At 40.4% G+C, this 21189-nt stretch overlaps 1 protein-coding gene and 1 non-coding gene across 5 annotated transcripts; both read right to left on the bottom strand.

Moving 5' to 3' along the window:
- Positions 1-2173: 2173 nt before the first annotated feature.
- Trnai-uau (transfer RNA isoleucine (anticodon UAU)) lies at positions 2174-2263 on the bottom strand. Its single transcript is given in 2 exon segments — positions 2174-2209; positions 2226-2263. It is a non-coding gene; the product is annotated as a tRNA-Ile (tRNA).
- A 431-nt stretch (positions 2264-2694) lies between these two features.
- LOC149725600 (uncharacterized) lies at positions 2695-20761 on the bottom strand. 4 transcript variants are annotated; one of them, XM_089891763.1, is made up of 12 exons: positions 20546-20761; positions 14416-15048; positions 13876-13967; positions 11894-12122; positions 8194-8326; positions 6986-7869; positions 6561-6645; positions 5806-6272; positions 5265-5429; positions 4661-5001; positions 4075-4265; positions 2695-3795 (listed from the first exon to the last, which is right to left on the bottom strand). In XM_089891763.1, exons 2-12 carry the CDS (start codon positions 14897-14899, stop codon positions 3423-3425), a joined length of 3444 nt encoding a protein of 1147 aa, XP_089747889.1. In that variant the 5' UTR covers positions 14900-15048; positions 20546-20761; the 3' UTR covers positions 2695-3422. The 4 variants fall into 4 exon arrangements, with proteins under 4 accessions (XP_089747889.1, XP_089747888.1, XP_089747887.1 ...); XM_089891762.1 differs by having other exon boundaries at positions 4661-5061; positions 6986-7866; XM_089891761.1 differs by having other exon boundaries at positions 4661-5061; positions 20546-20760.
- Positions 20762-21189: the final 428 nt, after the last annotated feature.

Raw genomic sequence — 21189 nt, 5'->3', positions numbered from 1 at the left:
AGAATATTTTAAAAGAAAGTAGGTGCTAGTAAAAAAGCCCTCCTACATTATCTGCTAAGGGCTAGTCCAAAACATAACTCTTACAACCCATATAACCACCAACCTCTAACACTTTCCACCGGCCTATTCTGTACCAGAGGATTCTTCACTAATGCCATGAAAATGATATTAAACATATATTTTATACCAGGGGTGAACTCTTGTATAAAAGTAAGAGATACAGCGGATATCAGTGAGACCTAGGGGTTAGTGGTTAGCAAATAAGGTGGGGGGGGAGATTCTTCACTAGCACCAGTATCTTTAAAAGTTTAAACATATTTTATGAGAATATATTTACGTATTTATTTACCAGACCAACCAATATATATTTCATTCATAAAAAGAAACAATCTGTTAAACACTGATTTCTCATTTAACTTACAATTAATGTATATCCACATTCGAAGCTATACTATTACATAAATTCCTTTAAAAATGACGGTCAAAAAACTTACCAAAAATTACACTGACGCCTTTTTCCTATTAAACTCAAAGAGCCAACGTCGGCTTGACGCTGCTTATAAGAAAGCCATCAGCTGTTAAACCTTTCTTACTTTAAAGTCCTTTGTCCAACGACGCGTTCTCTCGAACGCCTTTTTCCGCGAAGTGGTTTGGTGACGTCACAGAGTAGTGCGTCACGCCTCGCCTACGTATGAATAGAAAATAGAAGCGAATGACGCAATCGATGTATGTGACGTAAAAAACAAACAACAATGCGTACTTATAATACAACGTATGTTATAATACAGGGTGAAATCTATAATAAATTTTATGTTTTGATGCTTTTTACGTTTTTGTCAGTTTTAATAATGTTTACAATATATATATATAAGTAATGGGCACGAAGTGAAAACTATTCAAACATGTTTCTATTTATTAAATAATATTCATTAAAATAACTAACGTTTCATTCTCCCCGAATAATACGAAGAGAAGGAATCAACAGCAAAACAACAGTCGTTAAAACACGACACGAGTAATAAAAATGAGAGAAAATTACAGCCGTATTCTACGCGCTTATATCTACACAACTTTGATCTACACCACAGAAGATTTCCCACAAAACACAGTTTTCTATAAAAATGTTTTACGTTTGGTATGATAGCATCGTATACTTAAGTATACGATGATGATAGTTCAAATATATAATATACTGTGGGGCAATAGGGAACACATTTAGCACAGAATATCTAAGTCGTGAGGATACGGTTTTATAATTCTTTGAATGTTTTTTGTTTGGGACAATGGGACGAAAAAAAAACAGAAAAAAATGCGATTCATATCTTCCCAATCTACTATACATATACGGCTGGAAATTTTAACCTAAATATGTTCCACGCAATTTACAAGACGGTTATTTTACAGTTACACGAAACAAAAGCTACCGTTTATAGAGTAACATGTATTGCTAAACTTCCATGTTTTGTGATACAGTGGGGTGGGGGAAGATGGGACACCCTTTACCTCTATTTTCTCGTCCCATTTGGTAGTAAACAAAGAACATTTGAAAAATTATAAAACCGTATCCTCACGACTCCCATAGACCGTTGGTAATTGTTTAAAACACGATCAGGATATTCAGATATTATGAGCTAAAGGTGTCCCATCTTCCCCCACCCTACTACATTTGAAATGTTTTCAGTAAATGACTATTCATAAAGAAAGTTATTTTACACGAAACATTAGATAATGTTTTAAACAGCGCAGTGTGTTGTATAACTACCTTGGTTAGTGACGCGAGTACTTCCCCGTATAAACGTCATCCATCGTAAACACGGTTATAATAGGAACAGCCTCGCTATCAAACCAGAGGGTATTAGGTTCAAAGCCGAGCGCTATAATTTGCACACAAAAACGTTAAACAGATTTTGGGTTTCTGTCTGTGCCAGTTTAAGATAATATAGTACGGTGAGGAAAGATGGGACAACTTTTATTCTATTTTCCGTCACATTTGGTAAAAAACAAAGAGCATTCAAAGAAATATAAAACAATATCCTCATAACTCCCATAGACCTTTGTTAATTGTTTGAAACACGACGAGGATGGATATTATGTGGTAACGATGTCTCGTCTACCCCCACCCTACTATACTTTTACTGGGCAAAGAGAAGGAAAACTCATGTGACGAAAAGAATGCTCCAGGTGAGGCTCGAACTCACAACCTCCGCATGTCTCCGATACTGTTATATAAGTACGGCGCGCAAACCGCTTGCGCCACTGGAGCTACAGAATACGAATTGGAACAAGTTAATATAACATCAATTATATGATGCTGCTATCATTGTGGGCGTATGTGTCCTTGGCCAAGACACTTAAACTACAATTTAACCCAATGGCCAATAATGGGTTGTCCAAGTTGTCAACCATATACATAAAAATGATCACCCACAAAGTTATATACGTGGTAACTTATAAGCTGGCATGAGGTCTATGAAACAAAACACCCGCGTTATAACGACTGTTGTTGCCCAACCATGCGAGGATAAATAAGTTACATACGTGGTAACTTGTAAGCGGACACGATGTGTATGAAACAGAACACCCGTGTTATAACGACTGTCATTGTCCCACCGCAGTGATAAATACGATTTATCCATGTATATAATTCTAATGGAAGTGCTCCTTACTGCCACCTAGCAGCCATTACAAACCACGTGATCCACCAGTATATTTTATTTTTATGACGATTTAACTTTTTCCTCAACAACTCACTATCGCCTCCACGTGGCTAGGCCACCGCATTCACATGTTAAAATAGACTCACAGCAGCAAGGTCCCGCACAGTGTTGCATCGAATGCGCAGGAAGGGGTCAATTAGGGGGATTTCCGGAACTTTTAGGGGTAAGGGGGGTGAAAAGCGGAAGGTGGAAATGCAATTGCATTGTGGGAGAATATATACAAAGTTGGAACTTGATGACGTCACTTGATGACGTCGGCACATGAACTTTAAATGAACTTTAGCGGAAAGCGGGTAAATTGGCAGCGTAGCTGGATGTATAGGTGCATGGGTACTACTTCAGGCTGTCGCGATTCAAAAGCACCAGAAGGGAAACCACCGAATGTGAGAAAGCATCTTGGGAATAGGCAACTAGATTAAAAGTGTACAAGGGAATAAACAAAGGCAAGCGCTTAAAGCGGTGAAACGAAATGCTGTTACGTCACGATGACGTCACCATTATGCTGTGCGGGCACGAAATATTTCCTACGAAGCGAAAATTAGTAAAGCGATTACAAGGTCCGCTAGAGTACGCAAGAGAGTCGACACCTTTTGAAAGAGACACCCGTGTTTGTGACGTATCGACTGTAGAACCGAGTTGTGACCGAACAGTGGCACCTTAGTTGACGTCATAATGCACCTTGTATGGTGTGTTGGCTGCATAGAATTATTCTTCGTTTAGATTTTCAGATTTGCAAAGCAGATCCGGATAGCTAGGCCGCGCGGAACCGCTCTCTACGTCATCAGGGGTGACGTCATTGTTGTTGTTGCCGTTTGAATTTTTCCGACCGTGGTAAACCCCTCCCCCCATGATGTAAGGACCAACACTGGGAATCGGGTGGTCGGCTGTTGAAACGTCGTCATGCCTACCGCCACCAAGTGGGCGTTCCTTCATGAGTGCGGCCACCGCTAGAGATCGCGCTTGGATCGCTTGTTGTTCAGCGTTGTAGGGCATCGAGTTAATGGGCACGTGGTCGAATTTTCCAACCGTCATACGAACACTGTCACCATGCTGTTTCTTCACGTGTTTCTCAAGCGTGCTGGGGAAAGTGGAACATAAAGGTAAATATCTAAACCAACCAGAAGTATAGTAGGTTGGGGTAGGATGGGACATGTTTTCATTCTATTTTCCCGTAATCTTACAATTTAAAAAACGTTGTTAATTGTTAAAAGTTCATCAAAGAAATGGGGATTTCAGTTCTGACGTATCCATCTTACCCCACAGAACTATATAACACACACATAAACAGCTTACCTGTACATAAAGAACCCCACAGTAGTATATATACCAATCCACCCAACACACACATACAACCAACCTGTAAACTGAGAAGGGCATCCCGCATATTTCACATCGGTATACGTCACGACCATTCAAACCGTGGGTGCGCATGTGACGTGTTAACTTGCTCGATTGCGCGCATGCGTAATCACAGAGTCGACATTTGTAGGGTCGCTCGCCAGTGTGCATGCGACGGTGGACGGTGAGGTTTGAGGTGTTCTTGAAGACCTAAATGTGGAAGATGTTATAGATCGACAACGAGCATGAGGTGAATTATACAGAACATTACATAAACGGTTTGTTCAAATTATCAGCTATATACATGAAAACATTCAATCACAAAGTTACATACAAGGTAACTTGTAAGCGAGCACGAGGTGTATGAAACAGAACAACCATGGTATAACGACTGTCGTTGCCCCGCCATGCAAGGATAAATAAGTTACATACGTGGTAACTTTTAATAACCCATTCACTATCATACATAAATTTATCTTGTTGCATCAGTAACAGACAAACCAGTTGCGTTTTACTAAGATTTAAATTATATTGAAACTTAACAGCGTGCATGAGACAAAGATGAAAATGTGAAAATAAAAAACAAGTTTCATCCATCCTCTCACCTTCCCGCAATACTGGCACGTGTCATTCCTCACCGATCCCCTCCCCCTGCTACGTAAGGCGCTCCTACCACCGTTCCTTGGGGAGTGTGACGCACCACTCTGACTAGTCACCCATGACGACCTATGGCCCATGGTTTCCATGGTTACGGGTTGAAGCATCCTATACGGCATCTGATTGGGCGAGGGCGGGGGAATCCCACCACCTCTGACGTCAGACGCCATCGCTTGACGCATGCGTTCGAACACGAGCGCGTTCTGGTATTCGCCGATGCGTGACCCAATGACGTCACTAATCTTGATTTGGCTGACTGAGTTTCGTCGTTGCGATGTCGTCACGGTAACTGGGTTTTGGAACGATGACGAAAACAAGGGCGCAGGGAGTTCCCCATACGGGGGTAAACCTGGAAGTAAAGAGGAAATCAGAAATTCTACAAAAATGTTTAATTTTTTCTGTATGGCTGATAATTTAGACATTAGTGACCACTGTGTTGGAGCAAATGACGCTAAGTGACTTGCCCAAGGACACATACGCCTGCAATAGTAACAACGAACCTTTTGGGTTAAACTTAGAGGCATGCACGCAATAATTGCAATATTTATTTACCAGCACTTGGTGGTGTACTGCGACTACTAGCGGTGGAAGAAAGTCGCATCGATCTGCCGTTAGATGGTGATCCTGAAGGAGTTAAACTCAACTGCATTGCTCCCTCTAGCGACGAGACGCCAGGTAGTGATCCTCGCCTTTGGTTGCCACCAACTTGGTTGACATCTGTCACATTTAAGTTACAACTCTTGATGGTATGAATGTATGAATGTAACTTATTTTTCCTCGCAGGGGGGACAACAACAGATGTTATAACACGGTTGTTCTGTTTTTACACCTCGTGTCCGCTTACAAGTTACCACGTATGTAACTCCGTGGGTGATTGTTTTTTTCCGTATGGCCGACAATTTGGACAACTCATTAGTGACCACTGGGTTGGAGCAATTGCCACTAAGTGTTTCGCCCAAGGACACATACGCCCACAATGGTAGCAGCGACGAGCTATGGGCCACAGGCAGGGAGCCACCGTGCAACGTAAGTATGTAGATAAACACATTATGTTAAGATCCTACTCATTTATGTTGTCTATACATGGTCTTACCAGGTTTTACGATGGGGGAAGATAACGACCGGTTGACGGCGCTCTTCTCTGACGTCATATCGCTGTTTTGACGACTGATGACGTCACGAGTCGAGGGAAATTCGAAAAATTCAAACTTTGATCGTGACGTCATGGGGTCAGAGAATAGTCTCGGGGAGTGAGGTTCGCTTTTCACTCTCTTTATTATCCCACCCTCGCTCTCAGCTCTTTCTCTTTTCCTCCTGTCCATTATGACGTTACTCGGTAATATTTTGTCGGGGAGAGGAGTGAGGTCAAGGGTCATGACGTCATTGGGGAAACCCCGGTTGACGAAAACCGTGTCGTCATCACTGTACAATGGGGTGCCCGGTGCCGAGTGTATGATGACGTCATCAGATGAGGTCCTTACGTCATCACGTATGAGGTCACTATCGGAGTGCCAGCGTTTTAATGGAAGCAGATCGTCTGTGGGTCCGGGTGAGGTCGCCCTGCGGGGAATATTGGGTTTTAATTTGTAATGCACCTTATGCTTGCTGTCGATGTTAAAGGGATAACAAAATTAAATGTGAAAAAGTCTGAAATCAAACAACAGAAACATCTTTTGCAAATTATGCTTAATTAAGTCAGAATTATAACATTCTTCAAAAATTTACAATACGTATGTTTCGTTTTCAAGCCAAAATACGAAAATAAATGCCTGTTAATGTACAGCACAATAACAAGGCAACCACGAGCGTGTGACGTCATCCGTCATTTTCAATTACGTCACCACTAACCGGCTGATTGGTCCTTCTGTAGAATCGACGCTAGGTGTCGCTGGATCGTCGTCCGAGTTAAACGCGGACGATCCATTCTTGATTTCTGAGAAAAAGTGATTTTTTATAATGAATTGTTTTGTTAAAAATCGTTATAACATGGCTGACCTGTTTCGTGCACCTCGTGCCAACTAATAAGTTACAATGAATGTAACTTGTTGGTATAAATATTGACATTTATATAATACGTCACTAAAGAAATTTATAACCGCATTCTCACGACTCTAAAACAGCGTTGTTGATTGTTCAACACGGTCAGGAAATATCATGTATTAACGGCATCCATCTTACCCACACTGTGTTTAGCAGCAACAGTGTACATATTGTATGTAACAAACACACAGAACACACATATACATAAATATAACATATCTATCTATAATCACCTTTATTAGGAGTTGATCTTCCACTTTGATCCACTACTTCAACCCTCTTCAAACTTCGTTTACGTTCCCGAAACTTTTTCACTTCGCACCCCCTACAGTAATAACCCCGACCCCTAACCCTGCGGTACGCACTTAGGGGAAAACCCCTTCCGCACGAATCGCATGCCTTCACCCGTCTCCTCATTTTCGCTACAACTCGCGCTTCCCCGAACGAGAGTCGCGGTTTATTTGAAGTGAATACGTCACCGGCAACGTCACCATCCGTGACGTCAGAGTTCGTGACGTCATTTCCCGTCTTACGTCGTAGAAAAGGTCGCTGAGCGAGGGAAAAACCAGGTTCGGCGCTTGGCGCAGTGTTGCCAGCTAAGCTAGTCGCAGTGTTCCCGGGTCGAGGGTTGGTTGGTGACGTCATTTCCATATGGGGGAGCGGGCTCTTGGTTTGTGACGCTAGACGGCGCAAACGAGCCGAGTAATTGACATTACTCATGTTCTGTAGGATCTCGAGCGGGGAAAGCGGATATGACGTTGAATCATGTCGCCCAGTTACTTCCGGTAGGTGGGACGGGGTATTTCGGGGTAAATTATCGACCGGGGTGGGTCCTTGGGTGAATTCCTGGGTGTAATTTGGCCCCCTCCCCGCTGCCGCTGATGCGAGGGCGATCGCCGCTGCTGTTTGGTAAAGTCGGGGGTCAGGTGGGTTGGTGGGTATGGGGTCATGTTGGGGTCGATGCGACGCGGCTTTAAGCCATTGGTTGATGAAACTATAACTTGGTGACGTCATCGGGATGTCTTGCGTCACTCTGTCATCATTGGGGAGTTGTTGCCCTGGTAACTGACCGGGTGAGAGCCGACGTCGTTCAAGCGGGGGTGGGAAGCGGGGTCTGCTAAACAAACGGGTGTGCGACGTCATAATAAAATATAATGGCCAATGGGTGTGGGACATCATAATGACAAACAATAGAATTCCTCTCTCACGCGAACAGTCGTGAGGATAGGGGTATATAATTGTGTAAATTTAGTAGGTTATGAACCTACTAATAAACAGTTGTGATTATTATTAAATGCTCTTTGCTTACCACCATATGGGAGGATAAAAACAATGTCCCATTTTACCCACCCTACTATATAATTAAATAAAAACATGGACCATCTTACCCCAGCCTACTATACTTTAACGCCATAACGATTACGAGCTACCATTAAAATACCTTTCGCTAGGTGGCGGCAAACGCACACCATGTGTGTGTTGTATATGCTGTAGCAGGAAAGCTGCAGATGTGAATTCTTTCGAACATTCCCTGCACCGGTAGTTTTCCTGGTTGTGGGGATTCCCCTGCGCATCTGAAACGAACAATTCAATATTATTTGTCGTTGTTGGGTGGTGAAGTAAAATTAGATAACTTATTTTCAAATGTCTGATTCTACTCGACAGTGAGCATGAGGTGTATGAATACACCATGTGTGTCTGGTGTATAAGAAGATACCCATGTTATAACTGGACAGTGAGCATGAGGCCTATGAATACACCATGTGTGTCTGGTGTATAAGAAGACACCCATGTTATAACTCGACAGTGAGCATGAGGTGTATGAATACACCATGTGTGTCTGGTGTATAAGAAGACACCCATGTTATAACTCGACAGTGAGCACGAGGTGTATGAATACACCATGTGTGTCTGTTGTACAAGAAGTCACCTATGTTATAACTCGACAGCGAGCATGAGGTTCATTAGATCGTAACCTTTGATTACAATCCTCACTGGTGGGAAATATGCACTGAATGAAACGTAGGTTAATCATCGCCAACGGCAAGTTTAAACAAAGCAAGTTTGTGGCGTCATTACATCGTGTACAAAGTTGGGCGGGCAGTGGCGAGCCGTGCAAACCTACTTGTGCAGCAATCTTTATTAAAGGTGGGCTAATGCAACTTTAAATGCAACCAATTGAAACACACGCATATGTTGGTCCGTTATTATGGTATTTGGGTTTTTTCATAGGATGAAAACAGTTAAGTTGCTTTATGGTATTTGGGTTTTTTCATAGGATGAAAACAGTTAAGTTTCACAGGATGAAAACAGTTAAGTTGCTTGGTTAAAAAAGCAAAGAGATAAAAAGCAGTGAAACTTGATGATGTAGTTTAGACTCAACAATATATATATAATTATATTAAATATAGCTGTACATATTTATTATGACTAAAGTTATATAAAGTTATATATCTAAAGTTATATATTCATATTTTTCAATTAATCTCCTGCCATTAAATTAACATAGATTTTAGAAATACCAACATTTCGTCAGCCATGCGATTACCAAAGGCAATATATATGCTTATCGTATCATGTCTGGTATGAACAACAGCAGGACACATAATGGTCCAAACACTAAACAACGTGAGATATTTGATGTGAAATAGACTGTGTTGCCATCATGGCATTTCTATTGTTAAGTATATTGCATTGAAATAAGAATCTGTCAGAAGCGCAGACGTCTCTCCAGAAGTAATGGCTGTTTCCACGAACATGGGATGGCGTGGACAGGGTAGGACGGCGGAGTAATCGGATAGGGTCGCGTCGAACGGTCACGTACCAGACAGAAGGAAAAACGCGGGCAGTCCGAACGGGCTGGGCGAGCTATCGAGGCGCGTTACAACAAACAAGAAGCGTTTTGTTTCGTCTGGCCAGCGATCCCCGAGCGCTTGTATGTGCTCGCCCGCGCATGAGGTGTGTGTGCGGGATAAGTCCTTCTCTCTTGACCGCTGACCGCAAAACAGGCAGCTGCCTTTATCGTCACGCGGGGGCTCGCGGGCCAATAGGAGCAGCGCTGGCGAGTGACCAAAATGTGGCGCACACACACGCCATGGACTTGAACTTGCGGAACATACAACGATCGCCAGCCACCATTGCAGCGGTGTGGTCCGCTTGCTAAATATCTACCAAGTAACGATATGGCTGCATAACCACCGCATCTAACACCTTGCATTGACGACCAATAGGACCGCCATATTTGTTTAATTCAAAACTCATTTCATACAAACACAATCATTATTACGCCATAAATGTTTTGTTTTTTAAACAATGCTTGTCAAGCTGTCGGCGCGATGCGCGTTGGCCAATTTATCGACTGCTACGTATTAAACGACCAAGTAATGTTGTTATATAGTACTGTGGGGTAAGATGGATACCGTTAGCACATAATATCTGTTATATAGTACTGTGGGGTAAGATGGATACCGTTAGCACATAATATCTGTTATATAGTACTGTGGGGTAAGATGGATACCGTTAGCACATAATATCTGTTATATAATACTGTGGGGTAAGATGGATACCGTTAGCACATAATATCTGTTATATAGTACTGTGGGGTAAGGTGGATACCGTTAGCACATAATATCTGTTATATAGTACTGTGGGGTAAGATGGATACCGTTAGCACATAATATCTGTTATATAGTACTGTGGGGTAAGATGGATACCGTTAGCACATAATATCTGTTATATAGTACTGTGGGGTAAGATGGATACCGTTAGCACATAATATCTGTTATATAATACTGTGGGGTAAGATGGATACCGTTAGCACATAATATCTGTTATATAGTACTGTGGGGTAAGGTGGATACCGTTAGCACATAATATCTGTTATATAGTACTGTGGGGTAAGATGGATACCGTTAGCACATAATATCTGTTATATAGTACTGTGGGGTAAGGTGGATACCGTTAGCACATAATATCTGTTATATAGTACTGTGGGGTAAGATGAATACCGTTAGCACATAATATCTGTTATATAATACTGTGGGGTAAGATGGATACCGTTAGCACATAATATCTGTTATATAGTACTGTGGGGTAAGATGGATACCGTTAGCACATAATATCTGTTATATAGTACTGTGGGGTAAGATGGATACCGTTAGCACATAATATCTGTTATATAATACTGTGGGGTAAGATGGATACCGTTAGCACATAATATCTGTTATATAATACTGTGGGGTAAGATGGATACCGTTAGCACATAATATCTGTTATATAGTACTGTGGGGTAAGATGGATACCGTTAGCACATAATATCTGTTATATAATACTGTGGGGTAAGATGGATACCGTTAGCACATAATATCCGTTATATAGTACTGTGGGGTAAGATGGATACCGTTAGCACATAATATCTGTTATATAATACTGTGGGGTAAGATGGATACCGTTAGCACATAATATCTGTTATATAGTTCTGTGGGGTAAGATGGATACCGTTAGCACATAATATCTGTTATATAGTTCTGTGGGGTAAGATGGATACCGTTAGCACATAATATCTGTTATATAGTACTGTGGGGTAAGATGGATACCGTTAGCACATAATATCTGTTATATAGTACTGTGGGGTAAGATGGGATACCGTTGGGACATAAATCCAATATTTCTAATCATGCTTTTAACATTTAACAACGTGAGGATACGGTTATAAAATTGTGCAAATATTATTTGTTTACTACCGACCTACCATATAATTAAATAAAAACATTGAACATCTTACCACAACCTACTATAACTTAGCGATTGAAATATTTGAATATTCTCTAAATAATTTACACGAAAACTTTCCAGTTATTACATAGATACCGCAACACTGACTCGTTCAGCAAACTCCCCATCATGCAAGTTTGTATGTAAATTATTCCTCTTCATTGTTAAAATGTTTCACACAATAAAAAAACAACTCCAATATGAGTTAAGCTATACCGTATTGTAGGTTTAGCAGCCACGCTTTTATTCAACTTTTTTTACCCATAGCTTGTTTTAACGGCTGTCGTTTTGCGGCCAATTTATTTCTCTTCGTTGTTTTAATTAATCTGATCTCCGCTATCGTATTTAAATGAATAAAAAAAAACTACCTTGGAATTGAACACCGGTGATGACGTCACTATGTACGTCATTCTTGAGGTCAAACGTGATTGGTCGGTCGCTTGGCGAAACTACTCTTGACGCGATGACGTCAGATAGTGGACATCCAACCAGATTCACTTGCACACCCTTTTCTGACGTCATAACAGACGTACTGTGACGTTTTTCCACGTGGTTTGTGGAATTTTCGTCCAAAATTCCTTTGCATAGTTGTTTATGCTGAGAAAAAATTAAAATGTTAACCGTTATTTTTTAATATGCACCTCATGCTCACTGTCAAGTTATAACATGAATGTCTTTTTATACACCAAACACACATTTTGTGTTTCTACACCTCATGCTTACTGTTGAGTTATAACATGGGTGTCTTCTTATACACCAGACACACATGGTGTATTCATACACCTCATGCTCACTGTCGAGTTATAACATAGGTGTCTTCTTATACACCAGACACACATGGTGTATTCATACACCTCATGCTCGCTGTCAAGTTATAACATGGGTGTCTTCTTATACAACAGACACACATGATGTATTCATACACCTCATGCTCACTGTCGAGTTATAACATGGGTGTCTTCTTATACACCAGACACACATGGTGTATTCATACACCTCATGCTCACTGTCGAGTTATAACATGGGTGACTTCTTATACACCATACACACATGGTGTATTCATACACCTCATGCTTACTGTCAAGTTATAACATGGGTGTCTTTTTATTAACCAGGCACACATGGTGTATTTATACACCTCATGCTCACTGTCAAGTTATAACATGGGTGTCTTTTTATTAACCAGGCACACATGGTGTATTTATACACCTCATGCTCACTGTCGAGTTATAACATGGGTGTCTTCTTATACACCAGACACACATGGTGTATTCAGACACCTTATGCTTACTGTCGAGTTATAACATGGGTGTCTTCTTATACACCAGACACACATGGTGTATTCATACACCTCATGTTCACTGTCAAGTTATAACATGGGTGTCTTCTTATACACCAGACACACATGGTGTATTCATACACCTCATGCTCACTGTCGAGTTATAACATGGGTGTCTTTTTATTAACCAGGCACACATGGTGTATTTATACACCTCATGCTCACTGTCAAGTTATAACATGGGTGTCTTTTTTATTAACCAGGCACACATGGTGTATTTATACACCTCATGCCCCCCCCCGCTCAAGTTATAACATGGGTGTCTTTTTATTAACCAGGCACACATGGTGTATTTATACACCTCATGCTCACTGTCAAGTTATAACATGGGTGTCTTTTTATTAACCAGGCACACATGGTGTATTTATACACCTCATGCTCACTGTCGAGTTATAACATGGGTGTCTTCTTATACACCAGACACACATGGTGTATTCATACACCTCATGCTGACTGTCGAGTTATACCATGGGTGTATTTTTATTAACCAGACACACACGGTGTATTCATACACCTCATGCTCACTGTCGAGTTATAACGTGGGTGTCTTCGTATACACCAGACACACATGGTGTATTCATACACCTCATGCTCACTGTCAAGACAACAGAGCCCATCGTGTGTAACTTAACAAACGCGAGCACTTAGCGACCATGAAGCAACCTTAGTCTGGCCGAGAAATCCAAAGGAATAATAGACGTGGTCAAATTTCTATTTAATGTAAAGAACCTGATACCCGTGCAATGTGTTTACTTGGTCGCTACGAAATCGGTTGGGAACAAGGAAGCCGGTTTCTTAACAGTATTTGGACCCGGTATACAAATGAATAGTAACATTGCTCCAACACAGTTGATTCAAGTCAGTTGTCGAAACTCACATCAGTCGTAGCTCTCCATAACAAACTAAATACCTCGACAGCGGGCAGGAGGTATATTAACACAATGCGTGGTGTATATATATAACTCGACAGTGATAATAAATACATACACATATCTATGACGTCATACACACCTGTATAAAGTCAGCGATGGCAGGGAGCGGGTAAGTTTTCCTACAGCGCCCACAAGTGATAAAATCTTCAACCTCAGAAACGTCTTCATTTTCTGGAAAAAATTGAAATTTCGTGAAAGACGAAAAATATATTACTGTGAGAGAAGACGGGACACCTTTAGGACATAATATCCAAATATCCTGATCGTGTTTTAAACAATTAACAAAGGTCTGTAAAAGAGTACGGCTTTATAATAGAATGTTTTTTTGTTTAAATAGGATGTGAACATAGAATGAAAAGCTGTCCCATTTCCCCCCACCCTACAATATGATTTTTAGGAACAAAATCGAGACGCTGCCATCTTAATCTCGCCCACACGTCGCAGTGTTAGATACAGAGCAACGAAGGCGCGTCAAACGTTCAGACCCCGTGTCCGGAAACAGCACCGTCTCCGGTTTGCAGTAATATCAACAAACGCTAACGCATGAGCCGCATAATATGGATCCGACAGTTTTGCTTAAAATTAAACCAGATGACACCCAAGTCATGTCTCTTCTCACCGGTTTTCGGAGGCGGACTTTCCGTAGAGCACCGGACGGTCTTATACGGCCTCTGTTTTCGTCGGTTGGATTTAAATCTTTCGTTATCGACGCATGACGTTATGGATGATGACGTCACGCCGATAAAAGCCTGCGATTTCTGTTCTCTGTCGTCATCAAAAAGCGTCTGTCGCCTTTTTTCTGCGATGCCGTTTACGATAAATGTTAGTTTATTATTTTGTCGCTGCTGCTGAGCTGGGTTTGAGACGAACTTGGCTCCTCCCCGGGAATCGGAGGCTTCATTCCCCGCAGAGTTTCTTGATCCCTCCCCTCCCGGCCACGGTTCAATATCCTGGTCCTGCATTTTCTCCGCGACCTCAAGTGCACACTGCGTACCGGGCGGCGTCACTTCGGCGCCAAGTTGCACCTTGGGACCTGGCAATGCGGGCCCAAACCTTCCATAATCGATTGAAGTTACATTCATGTTGCTAAGGTGGCCACTCATGTACAAACTGTCCCTTCATCATTTGCTACAAAGCCCGGTCTTTCCAGTCACGTGGTTCCTATACTGGCTTCCTGCCTTCCTCGAGATGTGACGACCCTTCAATGCAACACAGACGGTTCGTGTCGCACAGTGACCGAACAATTCCTATTCTGTATGACGACACACATTTAATTGTTATAACAATTAAACACGAAATCAAACAAGCAGCCATGGAGGCACAGGCAACGTTAACAATGAACCAGATACCCCCGTTTAAAACTCAACAGCAATTCACACACACAGTTCAATAAGCATTAACATAAATGCAATCCTGCCCAATCTATCAACATATGGACGCACATGATGAAGTTCCAGCTACTCTGATTTTACTCTTAATATCAAGAAACCCTGTTTATTAAACAGCATGCCAATTGTATGAAACTACGTTATAGGAATGACACGAATAAAACTGCGATAACATGGATGTCTGAAATCCATAATAACATGGCCAGTCTGTCGCTTTGAAAGTAACATCCAACATTTCAAGCGTTTGATATCTCAAACTACAGACCAGCGTACGTTAACATTATCTACGAAACATCAACTTCAACCTTTGCTCATAAACTTAAAGCATCACATACGGATGAAGCGCAATACTGTACGTAGCCTTCAGCACTTAAGTCTTAAATGATTGGCAATGAAATCCAAACACTGGCCATTCGTAAGTCCGGTACCTCGCAATAAGCACCTCTCTCTAAGAGAAAGAAAGAGAACAAGGTGCGCCTTGACCCCGCGCGATGTTTGCTCCCACCAATAACCCGACAACCCTAGCTTATGTTAAACAACACTTAACTGGATGACCCTCTCGACGTGGCTCGCCACATTGCACAACATACAGCGCTGACAGGCCGGTAAATTAATCAACAGCTTCCGTTCATCGTTAGCAACTCAACCATTGATAGATCTGTAATAGTATCCCGAGTGTCGGCTCCTACCATGCTTCCTACGTTACATTTTTAGCGAGAAATGAAATTTAAGCCTTTCACTTCGTATCAGACGACTGTGTTGGCGAGCCGACGTGTGTCCACTGTCAAGGTGCACGTGCTCATTACAGAGAATGAAAGAGAATAGAAAGAGCCGCGTAGGAGGAGTTTCGATTGTCTGGGAGCAAATCCCGTCCCACTAATTTCAATGGCCAGCAACAGGCCAGCCCAGCTTTGGGCATTTTATTTCAAACTGTCCTATCATCCAGACAAGGTTAAACTTATATGCTCAGGGCACATAAAACTTGCATACTGCCGACGTAGGGTTATCCTTATGTTTGCACACTACCAACCACCAAGGGTGTGTTTACTTTGTTCGGACGAATACATTTTGTGGTCAAGGTGGCCCTAACTCCAGTTATATTTAGCCTATGGACCAGGTTTTGTCACGTAGGCCACTACCCTACCTGGCCTAACCTTCGAATCCAAGGTACAATCATATGTGCAAGCTACTTCACTTGATCATTTTGACCGGAACAGCAAAAATATAGATTTTTCCCTAAAATCAACTAAATCTAATTTTCCATTATGATACCCAATTGATTGTTACGTAATACATTGCTATTGTTACGCACATGAAGTTACATCATAATTGGGTTTATGTTTTAACAATAGTAATCATAATAGTGGAATTTTTAACAATTGGTTTTGTTACAAAACAATGTCTTAGTATTACAGTTATTATAAATACTGTGTCTGCTTAAATATGAAACTAGTTGACAAGAATTCACGCACGGTGTCAGATATGTGATCTTAAATATACAAGACTATATATTTAAATGTAAATATACATACAACTTGTGCACAAACTAGTTTTAACTCTCATATAGTTGTTTTATTAATTACTATTGGAAGTTTTACCAAGTATTTTACATTTATATAGTATATGTAGATAAATAATTACATACTGAAATTCTGTAACAAATTTAAGTTAAATATTAAGATTTAGAAACTGTTACTTTAGTAGAGGAGTCTTGTAGCATGTTTGCATGTAATGTTTATAAAAATATTCTTATTGATTAGGTTGGTAAACTTAAATATTAATTGTGTAATTTTTATTTGGTAATAAATCTAACAATATTTATATTCAATATTTTAGACATAATAGAAGAAGTCAATTAAGTTTAAAATAATGGAATTTATTTTTAACTTGGTGTATAAGTTGTCTAATTGCTGGAACAGAAAGTAAAATGGACTAACAGAGGTTCGTAGAAACACACTTAGATTAGATCAGTTGTTAGGCTGATGTTGCTAAGCACAAGTATGTACGGGGTATTAGCTGTGTACATTGTCATGAGGTTTACGACCGAATTTGCGTTTAATTTTATCATTGATTTATAACGGCCAACTCAAAAATATTTTTGATGTAAATATTATTATATCATTTATTTATGCTGAATATTTTTGCTTAAAATTGTCTTAGATATTTAAACTGGAAGTGTATGGAAATTTATAAAACTGTGCCACATATTTAGTGGGGTGGGGGTAGATGGAACCTTTACCACATAATGTCTCACATTTTCTAGTCGTGTTTTAAACAATTAGCAACGGTCTATTGGAGCTGTAAGGATACATTTTTAATTTAAATGTTATTTCTTTACTACCAATTTAGACAAGAAAATATAATGAAAAGATGTCCCATCTTCACCCACCCTACTATACATCACTTATTTACGCTAAATATTTTTGCCTAAAATTTCCTCTATATTTAAAATAGAAGTGTAAGTGAGTTTATAAAATTGCAAGACATAAAAATGCACATTTAATAACCACTGTGATAGAAGGCTAGAGGCGACAGAGTTCAAACCCCGGCGTGGGTAGTAAAACAACTCATTTCAAGGATTTTTTTATAAATAGATTCTCGTTGTGCTATTAACTGTGGAACTGGAATATCGAGTAATTGTCCTAAACAATGCTGATTCATTCGTTCCCGCTAAGCGAGTTGTTTATGACGTCACAAACGGTGAACCGCTTTAATACGCGGCGTTCGAATACTTGCACACAGGTCCTGGGTTAAAGTGGTTTTAATAAACTGTATGATGATTACGTTGGGGTAAGATGGCACGCCGTAACAAATGATTCGAGTTAAAGATGGTATTGATTCACTAACTGTAAATTCATCAATTGTACAACCGTATAAATTGAATTCGGACACCAAAATATCGAAAGATTTTACGTTTTCTTTCTGATCCAAAGTTCAAATGGCCATTATTCAAATCCATGTCATACAATTTTTCATACAAGGTATTTTCTGCAACGTTGTGCAAATTTTCAGGATAAACTGTAAATTAACTTTGAAAAGGATGCTAAACTGTGAAAAGTATGAAGACAACTATTTGCATAACTGAACCATTAAAAGGATCGCTCACATAGCTAATTATAAAGTGTGGAATATTTTAACTAAGGACTTAAGTGAATCGATGTTACTTAACAAGGTGGTATGATAAGTTATTACATAGAGTATTGTGGGGTAAGATGGGATACCGTTTGCACCTAAATCACACATTTTCTAATGATGGTATTATCAATTCTCTTTTAGAGTCGTAAGGGCAGGGTTGTATAATTATGTAAATATTCGTTTTTACAAAATAAAACAACAAAAGAGAATAAAAACATTAACCGTCCTACCTCAACCAAAACCATGGAGTTTATTACGATATCAACTAAACCGACTTAACATTTGTTTTTCAAACCTTTGCTGATTTTTGGTGAAATCTAAAACCGCGCAAAACAAGGTCGGTAGTGCACGAACAACAAATAGGTATGTGACGTAACAGTAGACCATCTGAACTACACCTTCGACCCGCAAACACTGAGCGACGTTTCGGACCCTTAATTACTTGCGCTGTTCTTTCTGGTTGGAAATATGAAGAGTGTGTATGCTTATGCTGGTATAGTGGTGTGATAAGCTTCATAAATGCGTTTTTTTTCTGTTTTTAGCAGTTTGTATGAGTATTAGGTTTTAAAGGTTTAATTTTGTATATTATCAGTGTAAAAGAAGTTACTATCCACCAAGTTACTGTCTGGATACTAAACTCATGATCAGCAGATGTTTCGGACAGTAACTTGGTGGATAGTAACCTCTTTTACACTGATGATGAACCAAGTTACTGTCTGGATACTAAACTCATGACCAGCAAATGTTTCGGACAGTAACTTGGTGGATAGTAACCTCTTTTACACTGATGATGGACCAAGTTACTGTCTGGATACTAAACTTGTGATCAACAATTTGGAATACCCTGAGCCTTTGATAACAACTAAATAACAAAACCTCAAATACACGTCTTATACCTAATAAAGCAAAAACCGCAGTTCAAACCGCAATCACCAACACAAACATACAGGGTTCGAATCCGGCTTGTCTGGGACCTGACCGTTCTATCTGGGTTAGAGCAGTTGTAGTAAAACGCTTCCCGTAAGCTATATAGTTATGTTAAACATATAGTTAAATAGTTTAAGTGTACAGCTAAACTTATTTTTACAAAGTGCGTAAAAGAGTGGGGTAAAATGGGACACATTTTGCACATAAAATCCAAATCGTGTTTTAAACAAATAACAACGGTCTATACACTCTATAGGAGTCGTGAGGATACAGTTTCATAATTCTTTGAATGTGTGCCCTCTTCCCCCACCCTACTATATGACCTAACACTTGTTTGAAACTATGCCATAATAACGTAAGTTAGGCCTAAATAATAATAAGACACCTATCTCACAAAACATTGGAATACATTAACTTAAAGTACCTATACAACTACTTCATGCTTAATGGTAAACCATATTACACAAAGTAAATTTGGTTAAAACATAATGAACCATGTGTTATGAAACAAACTCAATTGTAATGAATTTTATAAACTGCCATTAAAATTATAAAACAAATAAGTTGTCTATCTAAACGTTTACCGAACACGGAAAGATAAATTCTAACAATGCAACACCACAATATTGTTCAACTTCATAACTGCCTTACTGGTCAGTGAATACTTCGCGTACTTAATACTTAGCCTCATGGCCCCAGGTCATATTTCTCGAGTTTTTATAAGTAGTTTACAAACTAAACTAATTTAAACTGTTCCCGTGGATAAGGTCGTGCTTGCTTTCTAAGTTAAGTCAACGATAACAAAACTCGTCGTAAATCTAACTTGGAATTTCCCCTTTCACTGACATTGAAACACAACATAGCTGTATAAGATATATAAGGGTCAACATGGCTAACTATCCTCCAGTTTAATTAATGCTTTATGCCATATGGACCACGGTGGTAACATGCCCAGCAAACGTGTAAGAAGAGACCCATCCGGAGAACGTCGTTGTATAACTAATTGAAGCTTTGTGACGTAATACAGCAGACGTTGGTTCAACCAGACATACGTCACAATCGTAGTTGTTGATATAAGCTGCATAATCGAACCTTCGATTGTCATCTAATAATCTTCCATTGTCAAGTAACATTCAAATTCGGTGACGTCACGAAACAAAATGGCGTCGACTAACTTAGAGGTAATTAACACCCGCGAGCCGACCAGTCTATATTTATCTCTCGAAAAGCGGTTTAAGCGAAACGCAACCACAGCGAGCCCACTCTTACTCGGTCATTGCGAACAAACAATCAACTCACCGAATCTTAACTGTTGAGGTTTATCTTGTTTCCTTCGAGACATTTCCCCATTCCACTTGCGCCTCCCATTACCAAACACGAATGGACATTCACGAACGAAGCTTTCAGCGGCCGCTGTGTGAGCCGAGGGTCTCTTCTTTACTTTGCGCTGACCGCACGTTTGCCGGCGGTTTGCCGTTTGTTTATTGCTTCAAAATGTCCCTCGCGTGTGTGCGCTGCGCGTTCTCGCGCTCGCCGTTCTGCAGCTGTGGCGCTAGGAGTTCAAGTGCATCACGTGACGTAACATGACGACGCGTCACGCTTGAACGAACGCGGACGAGACAGACAAATAGCCGTGGGTTGGGGGAGGTCAACATGGGAGGCACGCATTGTGTGAAGGTATGTAGGAGGAACTACAATCTTATGAAACAAATGCACTGAGTGAAAAGGTTTGATTTTCTTTGGCCTCCATTGAATGTGGGCGAGTGGACGGATTGTGACGAAACAAACTTGATTGAACTCGTCACAATTGGTGTTGGCTCCGCAGCGCCGCCGTGTGGTGGGGTATTCAGATAACGAATCCACGATTTCACGTGACACACACACATGCAGTTTTAGTAATACATAACACGATCTGTATTTACATGATACTATTGCCCGTCTTA

The sequence above is a fragment of the Ciona robusta genome, chromosome 13, assembly GCF_009617815.1.
Source record: "Ciona robusta chromosome 13, ASM961781v2".
Classification (NCBI taxonomy): Eukaryota; Metazoa; Chordata; class Ascidiacea; order Phlebobranchia; family Cionidae; genus Ciona; species Ciona robusta.
The sequence above is the reverse complement of the archived record's forward strand: the minus strand, read 5'-3'. Positions and strand labels throughout refer to the sequence as shown.

Bases quoted from the DNA above. Each gene is read 5' to 3' on its own strand.
- LOC149725600 (XM_089891761.1), bottom strand. From the start codon at position 14,899: ATGAGTGGCCACCTTAGCAACATGAATGTAACTTCAATCGATTATGGA. The intron at 6,646-6,985 runs GTGATTATAGAT...ACTTTTTCTCAG, and splicing joins AAGATCAACTCCTAATAAAG to AAATCAAGAATGGATCGTCC. The intron at 6,273-6,560 runs GTTAGTGGTGAC...TATTCCCCGCAG, and splicing joins ACAGAAGGACCAATCAGCCG to GGCGACCTCACCCGGACCCA.